Source organism: Canis aureus, chromosome 17 (assembly GCF_053574225.1).
Source record: "Canis aureus isolate CA01 chromosome 17, VMU_Caureus_v.1.0, whole genome shotgun sequence".
Classification (NCBI taxonomy): domain Eukaryota; kingdom Metazoa; phylum Chordata; class Mammalia; order Carnivora; family Canidae; genus Canis; species Canis aureus.
In genome coordinates this window covers 5785766-5806286 of record NC_135627.1, presented here as the reverse complement: position 1 = coordinate 5806286, position 20521 = coordinate 5785766, and the positions used below count along the sequence as shown (strand labels likewise).

Here is a 20521-nt window from a genome sequence, read left to right as displayed (position 1 = left end):
CCACCTGAGCTTTTGGTGCACTCCTGCTCTGCGGTGAGGATGAACCCGTCACGTTTTGGTGAGAATGAAATCCTACCTCGGCAGGAACGGATGCGTTCTTTTCCAGGAAGCTGGATTTCTCTCAGGCAGCCCTATATTGTATCAGAGTGACCCCGAGCAGGTTCCTGGTTTCTCTGAGCTTCCTCATTTGCACAATGAATGAAGTAGTTGTGAGGCTTGTAGGAGATGACGTGGACTTTGGTAAGTGGAAGCCAATGCTTGATACAGGGCTCCAGGTGCCGGGAGTTGTTCCAGAGGCTTTGCATTTATTAACTGGTGCTTGATGCCCATTTTAGGGATGGGGATGCTGAGGTCCAGCAGGTAGAGAAGTTAGCTACCCAGGTCACACAGATAGCAGGTGGCAAAGCAGAAGTGTGTGTATGTGGTGCAGAGCCCTTGCACATCACCGGTAAGACCCTCTAAGTCCTAGCCAGGGAATCTCTCTGTTCCTGTATGGTGTACAACAGACTGCCACTGTCAAGCTTTCCCCCCCTTCCCCCCCCAACAAAGAGGGACATTACTATTCATAGATGATAGAAAACCTGGAAAATCTAGGTGCCTCAATTTTAAAACAGTCTAGTAAAAGGCTTAAGTCGATAGCCTATTAAAAATGGAATAATAGATTTTCTCCGGAATGGCAACAAAAAATATAAAAGTACTTAGGAATAAACATTAACAAGTTAAAAGATCCTCGTGATGAAATCCCTCAACCGTTGCTGAAAGGCAGAAACAAGACCTGAGTAAGTGAAAAATATACACCACATCTTTGCATGACAAGTCAGTATCAAAATTATGCCAATTCTCTCCAAGTTAAATTACAAAATTAGCGCAATTCCCATGCGAATCCCAAGTTCTTTTGGGAATGTGTTAGAAATAACCAAATAATTTTAAATTTTATACAGAAGTTTACATTTTGTAAATGATCAGGAAACCTTTTAAAAAAGAGGAGTAAGCATTAGGCCTATAAAAAATTAAACTGAAAAGATATTGGTACAGCAATAGGAAAATAATCAATGGAATAGAAGGATAGATCTATTATTTTTCTTCAGACATTCAAGTAAAAAACTTTTAATAGTATAGATTGTATAACATTATCCCCATGACAACGTAAATATTTTGTCAATCTAATATGTATACACACAAACATGCATGTGCACCCACACACACACACCTGTGAAATAATGCCCATATCACGTTAAAAATAGTTATTTCTGATTAGTTGATATATTGGTTTCCTAGAGCACCATGAACTGGTGGCATGAAACGAGAAAAGTACTCACTTAAGGGATCCAGAGGTCTACAATCAAGATGTTGGCAAGCTTGGTTCTTTTAAGGGCTCTGGGGGGGTGGTTGGAAATCTGTTCCATGCTTCCTCACTTCTGGTGGCTGCTGGCAATCCTTGGCATCCTGTAGCCTCCAGTCTCTGTCACTGGCTTCATGTGGCATTGACTGTGTGTTAGTCCTCTTATAAGGACACCAGTGATGGAATTAGGACCCACTCTAACCCAACATGACCTCATATTAACTTAATTACATCTGCAAAGACCCTATTTCCAAATGATACCACATGTTCAAGATGGACATGAATTTTGGGGGACACTAGTTAACCTGCTACAGGTTGGATTTTTTAAAAAGTTCTCCTTAGTGTTTTTCTACATGTTGTGAATTCTTTATAAATATATGATATTTTAGGGGAAAAAAGGGATATTTCTTTTACCAACTACAGGGATGTGAAACTCTACAATATGTGATAAACATGACACTTTAGTAGAAAAAAATGGTTTATAAATGCTATCGCTATAATTAAAATAAGATTAAAAATAAATTACAGTACATTTAAACATTTTGCCTCACAACAGGAGCAAAAGTAAATTTAAGATGGATTAAAATCTAAATATATTCAAAAGCATATGCTTTTTTTTTATAATCATGTAAGATATAAACATAAGACAATGAAACAATGGTTGGTTATACCACTTGGAGATTTGAGAAGACACACAAAATCCTGTGTCTTATCCTAAAGCTTCTCATACAGTGCTTGGGCCCTCCATTTTTTAACAAGCACTCCACATGATTCTTTTGCAGGATTCCACTAACCACAGTTTGAGAAACACTGGTGTAAATGATTAATATATTTGTCTATTTAAATAAAAGATGACTTTAGGAGAACACATTTGCAATATTTAGCAAGCAATGCATTAATATCTCTACTGTATAAAGAGTTTCTAATAATAAGAGAAAAACAATTCAATAGAAAAATGAGCAAAGAATATACACCTGCAATTCACAAAGTAAATACAACCAATTAAAAAAAAAACTGGTAAAAGAATCTAAACCTCACTAGTAACCAAGAAAATGCAAATTTAAATAACAATTATTTGTGTGTGCATATGTTTTCTTTAGGGTTGATAGTTATTTAAAAAATTACTAATAAAGTATTATGGCAAAGGGTTGAGTTAGCCAGGCCTATCAGCATTTTAAGCATTTATATCCTATAAGCTGGCAGTCTAACTTCCAAGAATTTGTCTCACAGCTATAATAGCACAGTATGTATGATATACTGATGAGTAAGAATATTCTTTGGGGTGTTGCTTGGATGTCAGACAATTGAAAACAATCAAACATGGGAGGATGAGAAGTCTGCGGTACATCCACAAACACAGTACAGTACAGATTTATATGGACTTACTTGTAAATATGTTCTTAGTATAATTACGGCTGGTTGGTGAAAAAGGAAAGTTATAGAGAAGAATGTGCAGGTTGCAATCTCATTTTTGTTTCCAAAAACATATCTGTGTGCTTCTATTTCTGCATGTGAATGATAGCTACATAGAAGGATCTAGATTGGAGCAGCAGTCTAAAAATTTAGTCTGATTGCTTGCAAAGCATGTTATCTATTTTATTTAGATTGCATATATTCTGAGGTTGGCTTAAAGATAATTTATGGAGCTTTAAATTCAAAATTTCTTCATTAATATACTGTAAAATTAAAAAAAAATAAATAAAAAAAAATAATATACTGTAAAATATTGGTCTCAGGAGTAGAATTCAGTGATTCATCACTTGCATACAACACCCAGTGCTCATCACAAGTGCCCTGTAAATCCCCATCACCCATCTAGCCCATCCCCCACCAACCTCCCTCCATCAACCTTTAGTTTGTTCTCTGTCATTAAGAGTCACTTATGGCTTGTTTCCCTCTCTCCTTTTTTTCTTTTCCCTCTTGCCATATGTTCATCTATGTTCTTTTGTAAATTCCACACGAGTGAAACCATGGAGTATTTGTCTTTCTCAGACTGACTTATTTCCTGTAGTATCATATACTCTAGCTCCATCCATGTTGTTGCAAATGGCAAGATTTCATTCCTTTTGATGGCTGAGTAATATTTCATAGTATATAGAATTACCACCTCTTCTCTATCCATTCATCAGTCAATAGACATTTGAGCTCTCTCCATATTTTGGTTGTTGTTGATAATGCTGCTAATTCGTAGAACTTTTAAAGGAAGATGATTTATAGCTCACTCAAGCCATGTCTTTTTGCTACCCCTCGAAGGAAAAACCTGCAAAAAAAGTGCATCAAGGGATCCCTGGGTGGCGCAGCGGTTTGGCGCCTGCCTTTGGCCCAGGGCGCGATCCTGGAGACCCGGGATCGAATCCCACGTCAGGCTCCCGGTGCATGGAGCCTGCTTCTCCCTCTGCCTGTGTCTCTGCCTCTCTCTCTCTCTCACTGCGTGCCTATCATTAAAAAAAATAAAAAAATAAAAAAATAAAAAAAAAAAAGTGCATCAAGCCCCATCTCCCAAGTTACTAGAGGTTTTCTCTGAGGGCTCAGGGAAGGAATGAACATACATATTTCATGCCTCTGCTTTAAAGTCTAATCATCAAAGTCTCAGCATTTCACACTCCCTGAATTGACCTTGTTTTCTTATATATTTACTTGTTTATTGTTTGCCTTCTGCCCCTGGAATCCAAGATCTAGGGCCCTTTGCTGTTTTATGTTCACTGACACCCAGAGGTTAGCATGTGGACCTTGATAAATATACACTGAATACATGCTGAATGACGAGCATTTGAGTGATTTTTACTTTGAGTGTGATTTTGGTTTTGTTTTGCTTTCAGCTTCTGTTTAAATTTCCAGATACCCACCCCTCCAATCCCTTCTCCCAAAGTGCTCCCTCAATTCATCTTTGAATAATCACAGTAGCCAAATGTAAATAACAGATCTTTTAGAAGCAGATCATTCTGAAACACAATCCCCTAATACAAAAGAATACCAAGGAGCTGCCTGATTATATTTTTCATATATTGAGTACCTAGTATGTGCAAAATATTGTGCTAATTACTTATAGATTCATACCAACATTTGAAGTATAAGCAGAGCCCAGAGGCACCAGGTGCAAATCTCTGCACAGTTTGCATAACAACCAATTAGTTTTCTTTGTTGTTTCTCAGAAGATCATCTCTCTAATTTTGCCCTAAGCTGACACCCATACTCAACTCCTTACCTTTGGGCAGGTTAGTTCTCCTTGGCAGAACTTTACATATTTGTAATAAAAAAATTGTTTAGTGAGCTCCTCAAGGTATGTATGGCGGGGGGACCCACGTCTGATTTGTTTTTTGCTGTTTTCCCATCACAGCCATAGGACCTCACACAGGGAAGGCATTTAACAAAACATAATCTGAATGAGTAAATAAACGTGGGATGCATTGTCTGGTCTCTCCTAGCAACCTTAAAACATGGCTTCTGTTAAAACTGCTTTTGACAATTCATAATTACAGAATGTTACATAATTTGAATATAGAATAAACTGATTTAATCATAGTTCTGGTAATAAAATCAGTAGAACTGTAGCTTCCAAAAACTATCCTTTGATTCAATTAAAATTGTTCAGTTCTATACAAAACATATAGCCTTTTTTTCCCTTAAACAAATGTTACTCTAATTCTCTGCCTAAAAGTATTGTCAGGAGGCCCTATTCTAGGCACAGTTAATTGTAAAATTGTAAGTGCAACTCTATGAGAAAAAAAAAAAATCAAAAGTTAGCCTAAGAAACAGAGAGGGATTTTTTTTTTTTGCTCAGAAAGAAAGAAAAAAACCTTTCAGACTCATAAAGCACATACAGAGAGAGTCAGCAACAGCAATAGATGCAGAGATCTGTGCCTTTCTGCTCAAATGCCTAAAGAGCAAGGTGGCAAAATGTCTCGGTGTTGTGAGCACATAAAGGCAAAGGAAGCCCATCCAGAAGCTTGTCCAGACTGGACACTGACTAGAACTGATCATCGCTGAGCGATGGGAGCATGAGATTGGCAAGCTCTGACATGAAGCTAGTGCAGAGCAGAGGCCAAATTTCATGTCACATAAGAAACAAGTCTGGACTTAATAGGAGAGACTTTATTCAAAAGGATTATTGCAAGGCGTGGGGTGTAGCATGTGGGGAATGAAGCCTTTTGCAATTGGGGGATGTGGGGACCATGGAAATGTGGAGAATGTCATGACCATATCTGCAGGTGTCTCCAGGCTTTCTTTGATAAAGAGATAAACAAGGATATTTGAAAGCCTGGTGTGGAAAAGTGAGTGAAAGGGGAGCATGATCAGATCATACATCAGAGAATGTTTTCCTCTGAGGCCAGCCTGTTCTCAGGAGGTGTTGTCGACTGGCTCAGGCTGTGGATGGGCTAAAGTTCAGGCACCTGGAGGCAGAAGAGAAGCTTAACCAAAGTTTGATTAACAAGCATTTTGTTCCCATTGATCAGTGAGGACAAAATAGTTCAGCTCATTTATGAGGCAAAGAATGAGACTGTAGGATCTATGTCTGGTCTTGTCCTACTTAGATAATCAAGGTTGTGGGAGGTGGGGGTGTCCTGTGAGTCTCATCAAAGTCATATGTGGAGGAGAGTTTTTTGGCAATATGCCATTTCCTGGAAGGCAAAGCATAGATGGGATATCTCTTACTCCTTGCTGCTTTCCAGGAGTATGGGGTTCAGTTCAAATTCAACATTGTTTGTGGTATGAGCTTCCAAGGGCAACCTCAGAGTCTTCCTTTATTCCTTCTCTGAGTCCTTCTTTCTCTACATAGATCTGAGTTTCTGATTCCTTTATCCATTTCCTTCTCTTTGAAGAAACTTTCACATTTCTTACAGTGTATTCTACTGGTAACAAATGCCTTTGGGTTTTATTCTGAGAAAGTCTTTATTTCTCCTTTACCTTTGAAGGATAATTTTACTGGGTACATTTTACTGGGTACCAACAATGTTTTGGTACATCCAAAACATTGGAGTTTTTTTGTTTCTTTTAAAATTCTGAGTATTTCTTTCCACTCTCTTGCTTGCTTGGTTCCTGAGAAGAAGTGTGGTTGTAATGCTTGTCCTTGTTTCTCTATATGTGAGATGTTTTTTTATTTCTTTGGCTTCTTTCAAGATTTTGTCTTTGTTTTTGGTTTTCTGCAGTTTGAGTACAATATGTTTTGGTGTAGCTTTTTTGGTATTTGTCACTTTTTTGTTTGTTTTTACCTTCTAGAATCTGTGTTTTAATTTCTGTCAATAATATTGCAAAATTGCCTGCTAACATTACTTCAAATATTTCTTCTACTTCTTTCTCTCTCTTGCTTCTCCTGGAATTCTCATTAGCTTATGTTATACCTTTTGTAATTGTCCCACAGTTCTTGGATATTCTGCTCGGTTTTTTTTTTTTTTTTTTTTCATTCTTTTTTTCTCTTTGCAGTTCAGTGAGAGGTTTCTATTGAACATCTTCAAGTTCACTGATGCTTTCTTCAGCTGTGTCTTCAAGCTCACTGATCCTTTCTTCAGCTGTTCCCAGTCTACCTCTGAGCCTATTAAAAGCATTTTGCATTTGTTTGAGTTGTTTTGATTTCTCTGATTACCTTTGAGTTCAAGTCTCCATCCCTCTGCTTACATTGCCCATCTGTTCTTGCATGCTATGTCCTCTTTTTATTAGAGTGCTTAGCATCTTTATGGTTATTTTAAATTCTCAATCTGATAATTCCACAATATCTGCCATAGCTGACTGGTTCTGATGCTTGCTTTGTCTCTTCAGATTTTGATTTTTCTCTTGGCTTTTGGCAGGCCTTTTAACTTTCTGCTAAAAGCTAGATGTGGACAGCCCTGGTGGCTCAGTGATTTAGCACCACCTTCAGCCCAGGGCGTGATCCTGGAGACCTGGGATCGAGTCCTATGTCAGGCTCCCTGCATGGAGCCTGCATCTCCCTCTACCTGTGTCTCTGCCTTTCTTTCTCTCTGTGTGTCTCTCATGAATAAATAAATAAAATCTTTAAAAAAAAAAAAAACTAGATGTGATGTACTGGGTAATAGGAATTAAGTAGATGGGCCTTTGTTGTGAAGTTTATTTTTATCTGCCTAGGAGTCAGGATGCATTTATTGTAGCTGTACTTATCAGAGACTTCAGTTTCCTCTAGTGTCCTGGTTTTTGTCTCTCCATTGTCTTTGGGTTTCCCTAGGAATTCCTCCTTAGGTAGAGTTTGGTCCTTGCGGTTCTTTTAGCTCTACCCCCATTACTGTACAGCGAGCTTACTGATTTGGTGGTAAGGGGGTAGAGAGGGGAATCTATATATAATTCTATAATTAGGTCTCAGTGTTTCAGTGAGTCTGTACCCCTGGCTGTGAGTCTGGTAAGATTTTCTCAGCTAATTTTCCTTCCCATGAGGTGAGATGAGAAGGCTAAAGGGGCTGGCTGGATGTTCCTTTCCCCATGAAGGCTCCAGGGAAGTCTTTTCTCTTGCTGGGTAGGTGTTTGTCATGATGTATTTCAGAATGGCTATTCCCCTGCCTTACCCATTGTCAGACATGAAGGGACTTTTCTCCTTTATTCACCGTGAGATCCCACTGAGGGTGCTGGAGGTAGAACTCTGTGAAAATGTGGGGGATCCTTGCTTAGACTGGGTCTCCAGGATCTTTTAACTCTCAAGCTAGTCCATCCTCAGCTTCCAGCAATTTCTAAAGCACATGCATGTTCCTGCCTGTTCTGGTGCTAGCAACTTTTGCCTCAGATTAGCTGGTCTGTGGTCTCTGTCCTCACCTATCTCTCCAGTGTTCAGGGTACAGGTTTATCCTTTGACCTCATTTCCCTGGTAAATGTAAGAAAAGTCACTGATTTCCAGTTTGCTCAGCTTCTTTGTTGTTTGGAGGGAGAGAAACATGACTATCAAGCTTTGGGTTTGTTTTTGTTGTTGTTTATACTTTTAAATAATTTTTAAAATTTTCACAAGAATTACACACCAGTAATCTCCAAATTCACTGTTTCTTTCAGATAACATAGTCTTCTTTCTAATAAAAAAAAAATTTTATTTATTTATTAAAGAGAGCACAAGCAGGAGTGGAGGTGGGGGTGGGGAGGGTCAGAGGGAGAAGCTGACTGCCTGCTGAGCAGGGAGCCCAATGTGTGGCTTCATCCCAGGACCCTGGGATCATGACCTGAGCCAAAGGCAGACGCTTAAGCGACTGAGCCACCCAGGTATTCATTAGATAACACAATCTTAAAAATGTATCTGAACCCTCTCCCCTCACTGGATTTCTTTTTCCTGATTAATGTGAACAATATTTTCTTAAACTAAAAAAATTTTTTTTAAATATTCACAAAGAATCCTAAAAGTTAATATCTCACTACCAGCCTATTGCTAGTTAACTAATTTCTTTTTGGATAGTTGGAAAATGGCCTACCCCCATCCTTTCTCCTTTTTTTATTTTAGTCCACAGTTATTAAATATTAACTCAACTTTAAAAAATATATTTTATTATTTAAATTCAATTAATCAACATATAGCATGTTATTAGTTTCAGAGGTAGAGTTCAGGGATTCATCAGTCTTCTATAATACCCAGTGCTCATTACATCCTGTGCCCTCCTTAATGTCCATCACCCAGTTATGCCATCCCTCCACCTTCCTCCCCTCCAGTGACCCTCTGTTTCCCATGACTAAGAGTCCCTTATGGTTTGTCTCACTCTCTCTGATTTCATCTTGTTTTATTTTAACCCCCTTCCCTTATGATCCTCTATTTCTTAACTGAACTGCTTTATTGAAGTGCCTTTATAGCATTTAGGGGGTAGCATTTATTGGCAAACTGTTATGACCCAAGGACTGTGCTAAGTGCTCTTCAAACTTCACTGTGCTTCTGAGTCATCTGGAGATTTAGTTTAGATGCAGACTCCAGCTCAGTTGGTCTGGGCTGGGACCTGACTTTAGCAATTCTCATGAGGTAATGCCCAGGCTGCTGGTCTGGGGCCACACTTATCTCAATTAATCCCCACTTACAGATAAGTCCTCTGAGACCGAGGGGAGAAAGAGTTTTTGCACAGCTTCACAACTAGTCAGTATTTGAATCCAAGTTCTCCAGACTACAAAAGAAGTAGCCATGGGATGTCCTGCAGTTAATTACCCTACTATCCCCACAACCACAGCCCTCTATTTAGATCTCTGTTTAGGACACTGCTACAAGTTGAACTGTGTTTCCAAAAAATCTGTTTCCAAGTCCTGACCCCTGGGATCCACAAATATGGCCTTATTTGGAAATAGGGTCTTTACAAATATAATCCAGTTAAGATGAGAGCACCCTGAAATAGAGGCCCTAAATGCAATCTGATAGGTATCCTTGTGAGAAATGGAAAGAAGATGCAGACACACACACAGAGAAGAATGCTGTGTGAGGACAGAGGCACGGAGTGAAGTAAGACTGCCATACCTAAAGAGACATGGAGGATTGTTGGCCGGACAGCATGAGAAGCCGGAAAGGCCAGCAAGGCTTCTCCCCTCGAGACTTCAGGGAGAATATGGCTCTTGCCTACACCTCCATGGAGGATTCTAGTCTCCAAAAGTGTGAGAAAATAAAATTCTGTTATCTTAAGCCTCCAAGTGTGAGGTAATTTGCTAGAGTAGCTCTAGGAACCTAGTAGAAACACTTAATACAATACTTTGGTTTTCCATGTTTCTGGATGAATTGTCGTCAGGCAGGTTCAGGGGCAATTGAGGACACTTGAGACCCACTCAAGACCTCACCCTGCTTCCCTGTTTATTTTGCCTGTGAGAATCAGGGAAAAGAAATCACGTTTACATTATGGAAGTAAGTTAGCCATATTGCACTTCAGAGCAGAGAGGCCCCTGGTTTGCTTTTCCTTTCAAATACTTTTTGAAGCAAAGCTATATTTTCCAACAACAACAAAATTTTCTCCACAGGAAAAGTTTTGTCTACATGTGATTAATTGCCTAGCTATTTGCTTGGGAACTGGATTGCTAATCAAGTGTTTATTATCTGAAAATCTCCTGATCTTTTAAAAAAGAACAACCTCTAGGGACTTCCTTATGTTTGTTCCCCCAAAGAATGTGTGCTGCAGAAAGTCAAAATTTAAAACTAGGTTTTATTTCATTATCTTCCCCAAGCAAGTATAGTATTTTGACTTTTGTTGGCCTCAAGTGACCATAAAGTAGTCCAGGAGTGAGTTTTTTTTCTTCACTTCCCATCTCAAAGTTGTTAGTAATAGGAAGGAAACGTTGATGCTGGTGGTTGCCTGGAGGTGGCCAGCTGCCCCACCCACATATGGCCTCCTCCTGTGGCCTTGACTTCCTTCCAACATTGTAGCATCATGGTAGCTCAGTGCTCTAAGGCGAGCAACCCAAGATTGAAGGAAGCAGGAGCTAGCAAGCTTTCCTCACCTACCTCCGGAAGCTGTGTTGCTCACTTCTGCTATGAGCTATTGATTACAAGGGAGTCACTAAGGTTGGCCTGGATGTAAGGTGAGAAACCTAGCCTCCACCTCTTGATGAGAGTCTGAAGAGTGTGCAGGTGTGTGTACAGATCATCACACCATCCTTTACGAATAATAAATGTTTTATATAGTGTGCAATGACAATGGTGGTGCATTTAGCCGAGGACATTTAGCAGTTTCTGTTTGAGCTGTGCAAGATACTGCACCTGTCTGGCACTCACATTCCTCAGTCCTTAACTGTAAACAAAGGGAGGCCAGCCTCACAGCTCCTTTGCAGAGCTATGATTTTATGGTACTTTCTATAATTTCATCAGCCAAAACCTTAGAGGTTCTCATTTGAATTTTGCAGCTGACGTTTATCTGGGAGAAAGCTGTTCTGCCACCTAGAGCTGTCCAGGGCAGAATGAAGCAGAAACACATCCACTCTCAATCCTGCAACTCTGCTTCTTCCTATGGTGATTATTAGCAGATGTGGCTGCTGTTTATTGCAAGTGCTGGAGGCTGCTTCTTGGCCTCATTGGCTGTCCATACTCATGACAACTCCAGCCCCAGTATTTCTTGAGAGGTGGGTCTGCTCAGGCCCATCCCTCACCATGGAGGCCTCCACTCAGCCAGAGATCTAAGGCTCTGAGCTCATAAAGCCCAGTTAGTGTGTTTATCAAACTAGAAAGTGGTCAGGGTAGGAGGCATGGGGGCTGGAGGGAGGGCCTGGCCTGTGTAACTGAAGTCCCATGTGAAGTCTTTTTTTTTTTTTTTTTAAGATTTTATTTATTTATTCATAAGAGACACACAGAGAGGGAGGCAGAGAGAGGGAGAAACAGGCTCCCTGTGGGGAGTCCAATATGGGACCTGAGCCAAAGGCACACGCTCAACCACTGAGCCACCCAGGTGCCCTCCTTGCCTCAAACTTCTAACCAGAGGTACTGAGAGTATGTCACAAAAACTACAGGGGACATACTTATTGCAGGGGACATTCGTCTACTAAAATAATGCATTGTTTATCTGAAATTCAGACAACGGGATGACCTCTATTTTTATTGCTGAATCTCATTAACACTAACAACACATCCTTTCTTGTTTTCTTTCTGTCAGGGCAGTTCTTGCTGCACCCGTGAACTGTGGGGGCCACCTGAATATACTTCACGGACCCCATGAAAATGCCTTTGGATTTGCCAAGATGACCTCCTCCACCCGGAGCATTGTGATCATTCACACCATCAGCTCTGTAAGAGAATCGCAGTCCTGCAGTGTATTGTAAAAGTTGGGAATCTGTTTGCTGAGAAACTGCATCTTAGTGCAATATTTTTTTAGACATCTTATTTATTTGTTCATGAGAGACACAGAGAGAGGCAGAGATATAGGCAGAGGGAGAAGCAAGACTCCATCCCAGGACCGCAGGAATCATGTCCTGAGCCAAAGGCAGATACTCAACCACTGAGCCACCCAGATACCCCTCATTGTAATTTTTATAACTAGTTTTCTTCTCATGGGTTAGGTTGGGCATTCTTTCATATGTGGAAGGGTTATTCGCATTGGTGTTTCAGTGAGCAGTCTATATCCTTTGCATGGTGTTTTTTGTTTGTTTGTTTTTTGTTTTTTAATTAAGTTTTTGCTTTTCCCCTCAATTTCTAAGAGCTTTTTTGGTATCTGAAGCTCAGTATTCTGTCCCGGACATAATGAAAATATTTTCTCCCAGCTTATTGATATTACTGTGTCTTTTGATTTTTGATGCTTATTATCCTATGAATCTGTCATATGCTTACAGGTGAATTAAAATCTCTCCCTGCTGTGGGTTGCGTCTGTTTCCCGTTCGGTCTCCTACAGTTTCCTTGGGAATATTGCTGCTGGGTATTTAGATCATAACAAAGTGCCTTTCCTGTCATTTCTAATGGTTTGGGGGCAGAACTCTACTCTGTCTGACTTTCCTATCAGGAGCACAGCTTCCTTTTTATTTGTATACGCTTTGCTGTACTTTGCTCATCTCTTTAACTGAATTGAATCACTTTTATGAGGTGTGTCTCTTGTGCATAGCATAGAGTTGGGTTTTGCTTTGTGATAAAAGCTGAAGATCTTTCTCTTTTAGTACATGATTCAATCCCATTTTCATTTAATGATTAATGCATACATTTGGTATTAGCTCTGTCCCATTATTTTCTGGTGTATTTCAGTTTTTAGGGCATTTTTTAAAAGTCTTTATATCGTTTGTTTTCTTTGCTTTTTGTATAGAGTTTACGTTTAAGGTATGTAATCTCATTTTACTGGCTATATTGTATAAATATAGTATTTTTTGAAAGATTTATTTATTATTTGAGAGACAGAGAGAGAGAGTGTGAGGAGGGGCAGTGGGAGAGAATCTTCAAGGGGACTCCCTGCTGAGCACAGAGCTGGATGTGGGCTTCGATCTCACCACTCTGAGATCATTACCCGAGCTAAAACCAAGAATCAGCCACTTAACTGACAGAACCACCCAGGCACTCCTTGTATAAATTCAATATTACCCACTCTTTTACTCATTAATTTTTAGACAGCACTGATGACGTTAGAACCTTCTCCCTCCCTCTTTTTCTTCTATAACCTGATTTTATCAGTCATATATTTTTCAGTGTTTACATTTGAGCAGCATTGTCCACTCGCTCATGCAGACTTTCAGTGATCACTAAGGGATTGCCTGTCCCTCCCATTCTCTTCTACGTGTGGCCCTCCATCACATGACCTCTGCATCAGTGTGTGTAGTTTGCACATTCCTCTCCTTGCCCTTTGTCACCCCCTTCAGTGCCAGTCTTGCAGCATCGCAGCAGTGCTTTGGGTTGACTGTAATTCCTCCTCTGAGAGTTCCCCAGGAATGTCTCCTGGGGGTCATGGTCTCTGAATTTGTGCAACTTCAAAAATGTTTGCTGTCTGTTCATTTGAAGGAAAGCTTGGTTGGAAATAAAGTTCTCATGTCATGGACTTGTTGTTACTCTGTTTTTAATCTTAGAGTTCTTGCTCCACTGTCTTCAGAGTTACTGCTGCATTGTCTTCAGGTATCGATCATTGCTGTGAAGAAATCAGAAGCCAGGGTACCTAGGGGGCTCAGTTGGGTAAGCATCTGCCTGCAGCTCAAGTCATGATCCTGGTGTGCTGGGATCAAGCGCAATGTAGGGCTCCTTGCTTAGCAAGGAGTCTGCTTCTGCCCCTCCCCCTGCTTGTGCTTTCTTGCTCTCTCATAGATAGATAGATAGATAGATAGATAGATAGATAGATAGATAACAAACCTTAAAAAAAAAAAAGAGGAAAGAAAGAAATCAGAAACTAGACCATCCTTTTGCCCGCAAAGGAGTCTGTCTTTACCTTTAAGGCTGGGTAACCTCACTAGGATGTGTGTGTCCCTTGAAGATTCTCATCAGCTTCTCAGACATAGTGTGTGCTTTTCTCACTTAGAATCATGCATGCTTTTACATCAGGAAGTTTTTAAAAAGTTTTTAAAATCATATTTTAAAATCATATTCAAGTATATGCCCCGTTTTACCGTTCCTGTTATTATTGTCGTTACAAATAGGGAGAGTCTAGCCACGCAGACTGTTTTATGTTGTAGTCTTCAATCTCTTTTATCTTCTCTCTGATTATTCTAAACTTTCAGTCTCCATTGTTCACTTTCCTCATTACTACCTTCTATTTCTCTACATTTTTGTCGATTATCTCTTATCCCTTGTATATCTTCCAATTGATCTTCATTTCTGTATGATCTTCCCATTTATTTGTCTGTTTAATCTTGCCATTTCTTACTTATGGTCTTGTGTTTCTCTTATAGAGTCTTTCTTCATTTACTTAGAGACTTTTTCTTTAGAATTTTTTCCTAAGAACAAGAATGTTCCTTAGTTATTGGTATTAAATAATCTCTAGTATATTTTAAGTGAAGAAAGCAACAGGCAGAGCTCTGTGTGACTGATTATATAAAAAAGGAAAAAGAAAGAAGAAATATAATTGTGCCTGCATATGCATAAAATATTTCTGATATAATATTCAAGAAATGGTGACATTGTGGGCCTCCACGTGGGAGGAAATGCATATTCTGGAAACATTGACAAGAGGGAGACTTTTTTTATATTTTTCTGCCTCTGGTAACTTTGGAATTTTGAACCATATGAATGTATGATCTCTTCAAGTGAAATGAACTTGATACAAATACAAATAAAATAAAAACAGGTCAGCTGGAAATGTATGTGTTGATTTTTATTTTTGTATTTTTTTCTGTGTGATGCCTGTTTCTGTTTTCCCCATATCTGGATCTTCACCCCTACTCTCTTCAGCTGGGAGCCTTGCTCCTCCACTGTAACAACTCTGGCCAGTGATGAAACCCAACGGTCCTTTGGCAGTGCCCATCTTATCCCTCAGCAGCTCTGCAGAAGCAGACCTCCTCTCCTTCTTAAAGCACTTTCCTCTTTGGAGTTCAGGGCACTGTCCCCTGGCCTCCTGCACTGGCTGTCCCTCCATTTACATTTTCCTTCCCTTCCCCACCTCTGAGCCTCCCATTTACACTTCCTGTCTAGGAGACCTTCTGTCCCTGCACACTCAGGAATGCTAATGACCCTCCCAAACTTGTATTTCCAGCCAGAACCTTCCTCCTGAGAAGGGTCCCACCACCTGCTTAATGCCACCACGTGACAGGGAGAAAGAATCTCAGCCTTAGCATATTTAAGACCAAGCTCTGGATGTTCCTACCTGGAACTGTGTGCATCACCAAGTTTTCAACACCTCAGTTACCATATCCAAATACCCTTCTCTTCTATCCAGCAAATCACCAAGTCCCATAAGCTGGAACATAGCTACACATCTTGAGGTTGATCGATCCCAACCATCCTGGGAACTACTGCCTCACCCCCTCTTGGATGACCCCAAGTGCTTCCTAACTGGCCTTCCCAGTCCTGCTCCTGTTTCTGTGTCTTCCCTCCACACAGTGCTCCATGAGGGTGTTCTTTCTAGCAATGGGAATTTGACCACACTCCCTAGCTACAGAATCTTCATCTCATGGCCTGCAAAGACCCCTCTCTAAATCTCTTAACTTCTGCCCACTGATTTCCATCTAGCTGCTTTAGGCTTTTTTTGCTCACCCTCGCCTCCAAATACAAAACCTGTTCCTGCCCCAGTGTCTTTGCACTTGCTGTTCTTCTACCCCTAGACTTTCACAAGTTATTTTTCTGTACTACACGTGAGACTCCCTTGCATTATTCATGTTCTTTTTGCTTCTTTCAGGTGTCTGCTCAGTTATCATTCTTCACTGAGGCCTGTTCTGACTACTTTAGCTAAAATATCTGTCCTCCTGTCCACACTGTTACTCTACTGCATTATTTGGTATTGTTTCTCTTTTTCCTACTTATCACAGTTTGTTCATTGCCTGTGACTACTTGTTGAACAAAAGCCAGAAAAGGCAGGTATCTTGCCTGTATCACTTGTGCCTACAACAGTGCCTAGAATGTAGTATTTCCTCAACAAAAATTGGTTCAATGAAAAAAGGAGGGAATGAATGAATGAACATTCAGAAGTGAACTCGTTTATGTAAAAACTTGGTACATAATGAAAACAGTATTACAAAACAGTAGATAAATAAATGATATTTATTTACTGGTATCAGGATAATTAACCATGTAGGGAAAAAATAAATTTCACTTCCTGTTTGCATATAAATTAAGTAAGTGATTCCAGGAGAATTAAAGTCTTTAGGTTTTAAATTCATGTTCTTATGTTTTGTGCACACTGGCATATTTTTTTATTTATATCTTAAATATTTAAAGGTAAAAATCAAAACTATGCTAGTGCTTTGAGAATTTATATTTTCTTACTTGTAAATTTTGGGTTATGGTTTAAAAATGACCCTAAGGAAAAAAAAATGACCCTAAGGAAAAATCAATAAGGGAACATATTACTTAATTTTAATAAATAAGAACTTAGAGCTTCTTATGAACAAAAGAAAAAAAAGAGAGAGAGACAATGTTTAAAGTTATAGGACCTGGTAAAAAATATTTCAATATATGTTGTGACCTCATAACCTTAGTATATAATGAAAACTTATAAATCAATAAGAAAAATGAAAACCCACTAGGTAAAATGAATACCCATGAACAAGTACTGCCCTAAAGAATTAAAGACAAATATTAACATTTTTTATTTATACCTAAAGAATGATACATTAAAACAACATGATTTTATTTCTCTCTTATCATATAGCAAAGGGTTTTTTTAATGCTAAAGTGATTCCTTATATTGATAGGGGAGCATGAATTCATATACACTACAAATTTAAATTAGTGCAACTTTCCTGGGTAATAACTGACACTACTATAGCTTTTTTTAAAAAAATGATCTAATTAAACCCAAACTTGTACTTCTTAGCATTTTATTTTTAAAAGTAGACTATAACACAAATATCTAAATATAAGAGATTATAGGATTTTAGTATATCTGTGCAAAGGAATAGGACGAAGTCATTATGAATACTGACATAGAAGTATGATACACGAAAAGATCTAGTATTTACTTTAAAGGTATGCAGATTGAAAATAGTATATTTAGGGGCACCTGGTTGGCTCAGGTCGTGATCCTGGGGTCCTGGGATCAATTCTGCATCGGGCTCCCCAGAGGGACCCTGCTTCTCTCTCTGCCTATGACTCTGCCTCTCTCTGTGTGTCTCTCGTGAATAAATAAATAAAATCTTTAAAAAAATAGTATAGTTCAATTTTTGTGAATAGGTGTGTGTTTATTACATAAGATCACAACAAAAAATTAGACACATTACTTGTTGCAGTAAAAAATATGTTATCAACAAGTGGGAATTACTAACAACTAATTTTAAAAAAGGTAAAGTAAAAAAAATGAGAAGCAAACAGGAAATTGAAAAAATGAATAAAAATATGAAAACTTACCACAAGTACACAAAACCTAAAAACATCAGTTGGCAACTGGAAACATTTATTTTTCTACCCAAGTAATACGTGAATGCCCTCTTGTTAGAAATATTGAAATAAAAAAAAAAAGAAATATTGAAATAACGAGGATGAAACATGGTCTTCTTGGCCTTTCTGTTTCCAGAGATAACATTTATTATAACCGGTGCATGGGCCTCTGGAACTTTACTTCTGTTTATCAAATACATATTTTTGTTTAACTTTTTAACTTAACCATATATGTGTCTTAGAGTTTTTTTGCCTGCCAGTGCATAGAGATTTAAGTCATTTTTTAAAACTACATACTATTTCAGACCATATAGACAGGATTGTTACTTAACTATTTTCCCTTTACTAGTTCTATTTATTCACACAACAAAAATGCATCCTGGACTCAGCAGACAGAGCAATGTCAGGAAGGACAAGGCTCCTGACCTCAGAAGTCATTCTGCTCTCAGAGTTCCATGATGGGGAATGCTGAGTCCTCATCTAAGTCCATTATTTTTTCTTTTCTTTTTTTTTTTATAATTTTATTTATTTATTTGAAGGAGAGAGAGAGAGAAGGAGGAGAGGGAGCATCAGAGGAGAGGGAGAAGCAAACTCTGCTGAGTAGGGAGCCTGAGATCATGAGCTGAGCCAAAGACAGATGCTTAACCAACTGAGCCACCCAGGTGTCCCTAAGTCCATCATCTTTTCAAAAAAAGATTGAAGTTCTGTTTTGTTTCCCCTTCCAATTCCTTGGAAACTCTCTACAATACCCCTTTCTCACACTAATTCTGCTTTAAAAAAAAAAAACAAAACAAAAAACTGCGTTTCCTCTCAGCAGCACCACTAAAACAAATGTCATGGGCTCATCAGCACCTTCTTTCTGGTATTGCTGAATGTGGTGTGTGTTTGCAGAAGGGATGGAGGGCAGTGGGTAAGGGAGGAAGGTGTGAAGTATATGAGTAAGAATGTAGTATCGGTGGCATTTGAAGGCTGACAGTCACTTCACCCTTAGAAAGCCTGGCATATGGCAGAAAGTTTCACTTTAAGGATTCATCTGCAGGAAACACTACTTTAAAGATTCACCTGTGTGGTGTCTGAAGGCTGCAGCAAAACCAGATGCTATCAGAAATTTAAGTCTATGATTTTCTTATTTGTTTGGATGAGTAGGGACTCCAGCTCATTTTTAAATAAGTGACTTTTCTTTCCATGGCTTAAGTTTGTTTAATGAAAGTTGGTTCCACTGGATAGTGAGAGGATTAAAATGCAAAGTCATGCATGCTTAGAGTCAATTTATATCTGTGTGGAAAGTTATTATTATTTCTGCCTAAACAGACTGTATATCATGCTGGGCACTCCTACTGCCAAGAGTCTGAGATCATTTTATTTGAAATGTGGTTCTCCTTGGTTGGTCTCAGAAGCTCTGCAGTGGACTGGGCTGTGGGTGGGGGTGGATATGCAAGTTAATACTTTTGTGTACATTTATTGGGAAAAACTTCAAGGTTGGAATAAAAGCAAAACTTTATCTCAGATGAGAGGAAATAAGTTTAATCATTACTATTACCCAGACCCCTTTGTCATTTCCACATGTACGACTTAGTTCAGAGACTTTGTTTAAACACTGAGAAGTCAGCATAGGTCATTAACAGTCCTTAACCTCCCAAACTCCAATAGAATGACAGAAAAGTCACATTTTAATGAGAAGGTGGGACGCCTGGGTGGCTCAACAGTTGAGCGGCTGCCTTTGGCTCAGGGCATGATCCCAGGGTCCTGGGATTGAGTCCCACATCAGGCTCCCTGTGAGGAACCTGCTTCTCCCTCTGTGTCTCTGCCTCTCTGCGTGTCTCTCATGAGTAAATAAATAAAATCTTAAAAAAAAAAAAAGGTATAAGTGATAAACACAAAAACAAATAGAATAGGAGAGGGAACAATATTGAGTGAGTGATCAGAGCATTCTTAGAAGCAGGAAAATGGAGGCCAGATAGTAACTAGCTGAGTTAGGAGAAGGGCAGATCTGGAATCTTGGTATTTCTAGAAGGGGACTTCAGAGGAAGCAAGCCAGGGGAAGTGGCAGGTGTGGTAGCAGATGAGACAAGTCTGGGCCGAGAGAGGAGGAACGGTTGACAGTAAAAACAGTCACTCTGCTGGTTTCTTCTCCTGTCACAGACTCTGCAGGAGGCACAGACCCGCAGAGAGGAGGGAGGTGTGGGAACATGGCAGATGCAGACAAATACCTTATGACAGAAATATGAATAAATTAAGTTACATTACAACCAAATGCAATTTGTCCATAATATAACTTACTTTGGATCAGGGAATTAGGTGTTTACTTTTATTTTATGCATTTGATGTGTGTGCTGTATGTGAGTGTATGCATTGTGCGTGTTATGTGTATTGTGTATGTTGTGTGTATTGTGTCTATTGTATGTATGTAGGATGTATGTTATGTTTGGTGTTTGGTGTGTATTATGTGTATGTGGCATATGTACTGTAGTGTGTGTGTATTGTGTGTGGAGTATGTGGTATAAATGGTGTGTATGTTGTATATGTTGTGTGTGGTGTGTGTATTGTGTCTGTTTTGTGTGTTTGTATGTGGGTGTAGTGTGTGGTTTATGTTGTGGGGGGGTATGTGTGGGTGTGGGTGTGGTATGTGTTGTATATATTGTGTTGTATGTGCTTGTATGTGGATTGTGTGGTGTGTATGTTGTATGCAGTATGTGGGGTGTGTTTGCATGTGTGTATGTTGTGTGTGTGGTGTATATGTATGTAGTGTGTATATTGTGTGGGGTGTGTGTGTGGTGCATGCCGTGTGTGTATGCGTGGTGAAAGCTCTGTGTGTG

The 20521-nt window shown here is 39.3% G+C and overlaps 1 protein-coding gene across 13 annotated transcripts in view; it reads left to right on the top strand.

The window, feature by feature from the left end:
• The first annotated feature begins 12 nt into the window (after nucleotides 1–12).
• The window catches only part of LOC144287731 (uncharacterized), an 80653-nt gene continuing 60144 nt past the window's right edge, over nucleotides 13–20521 (top strand). For 4 of the 13 annotated variants that reach the window (XR_013355485.1, XM_077854990.1, XM_077854991.1 and 1 more), the window contains exons 1-3: nucleotides 13–240; nucleotides 11126–11231; nucleotides 11874–12001. Coding sequence is in view for 4 of the 13 variants with exons in the window: in XM_077854990.1 (XP_077711116.1) it covers nucleotides 226–240; nucleotides 11126–11231; nucleotides 11874–12001 (249 nt within the window). In the remaining 9 variants the exon portion in view is untranslated. Of the gene's footprint in view, nucleotides 241–11125; nucleotides 11342–11868; nucleotides 19600–20521 lie in introns of those variants that run through there. The other 9 variants (XR_013355484.1, XM_077854992.1, XR_013355487.1 and 6 more) reach the window with 9 other exon arrangements.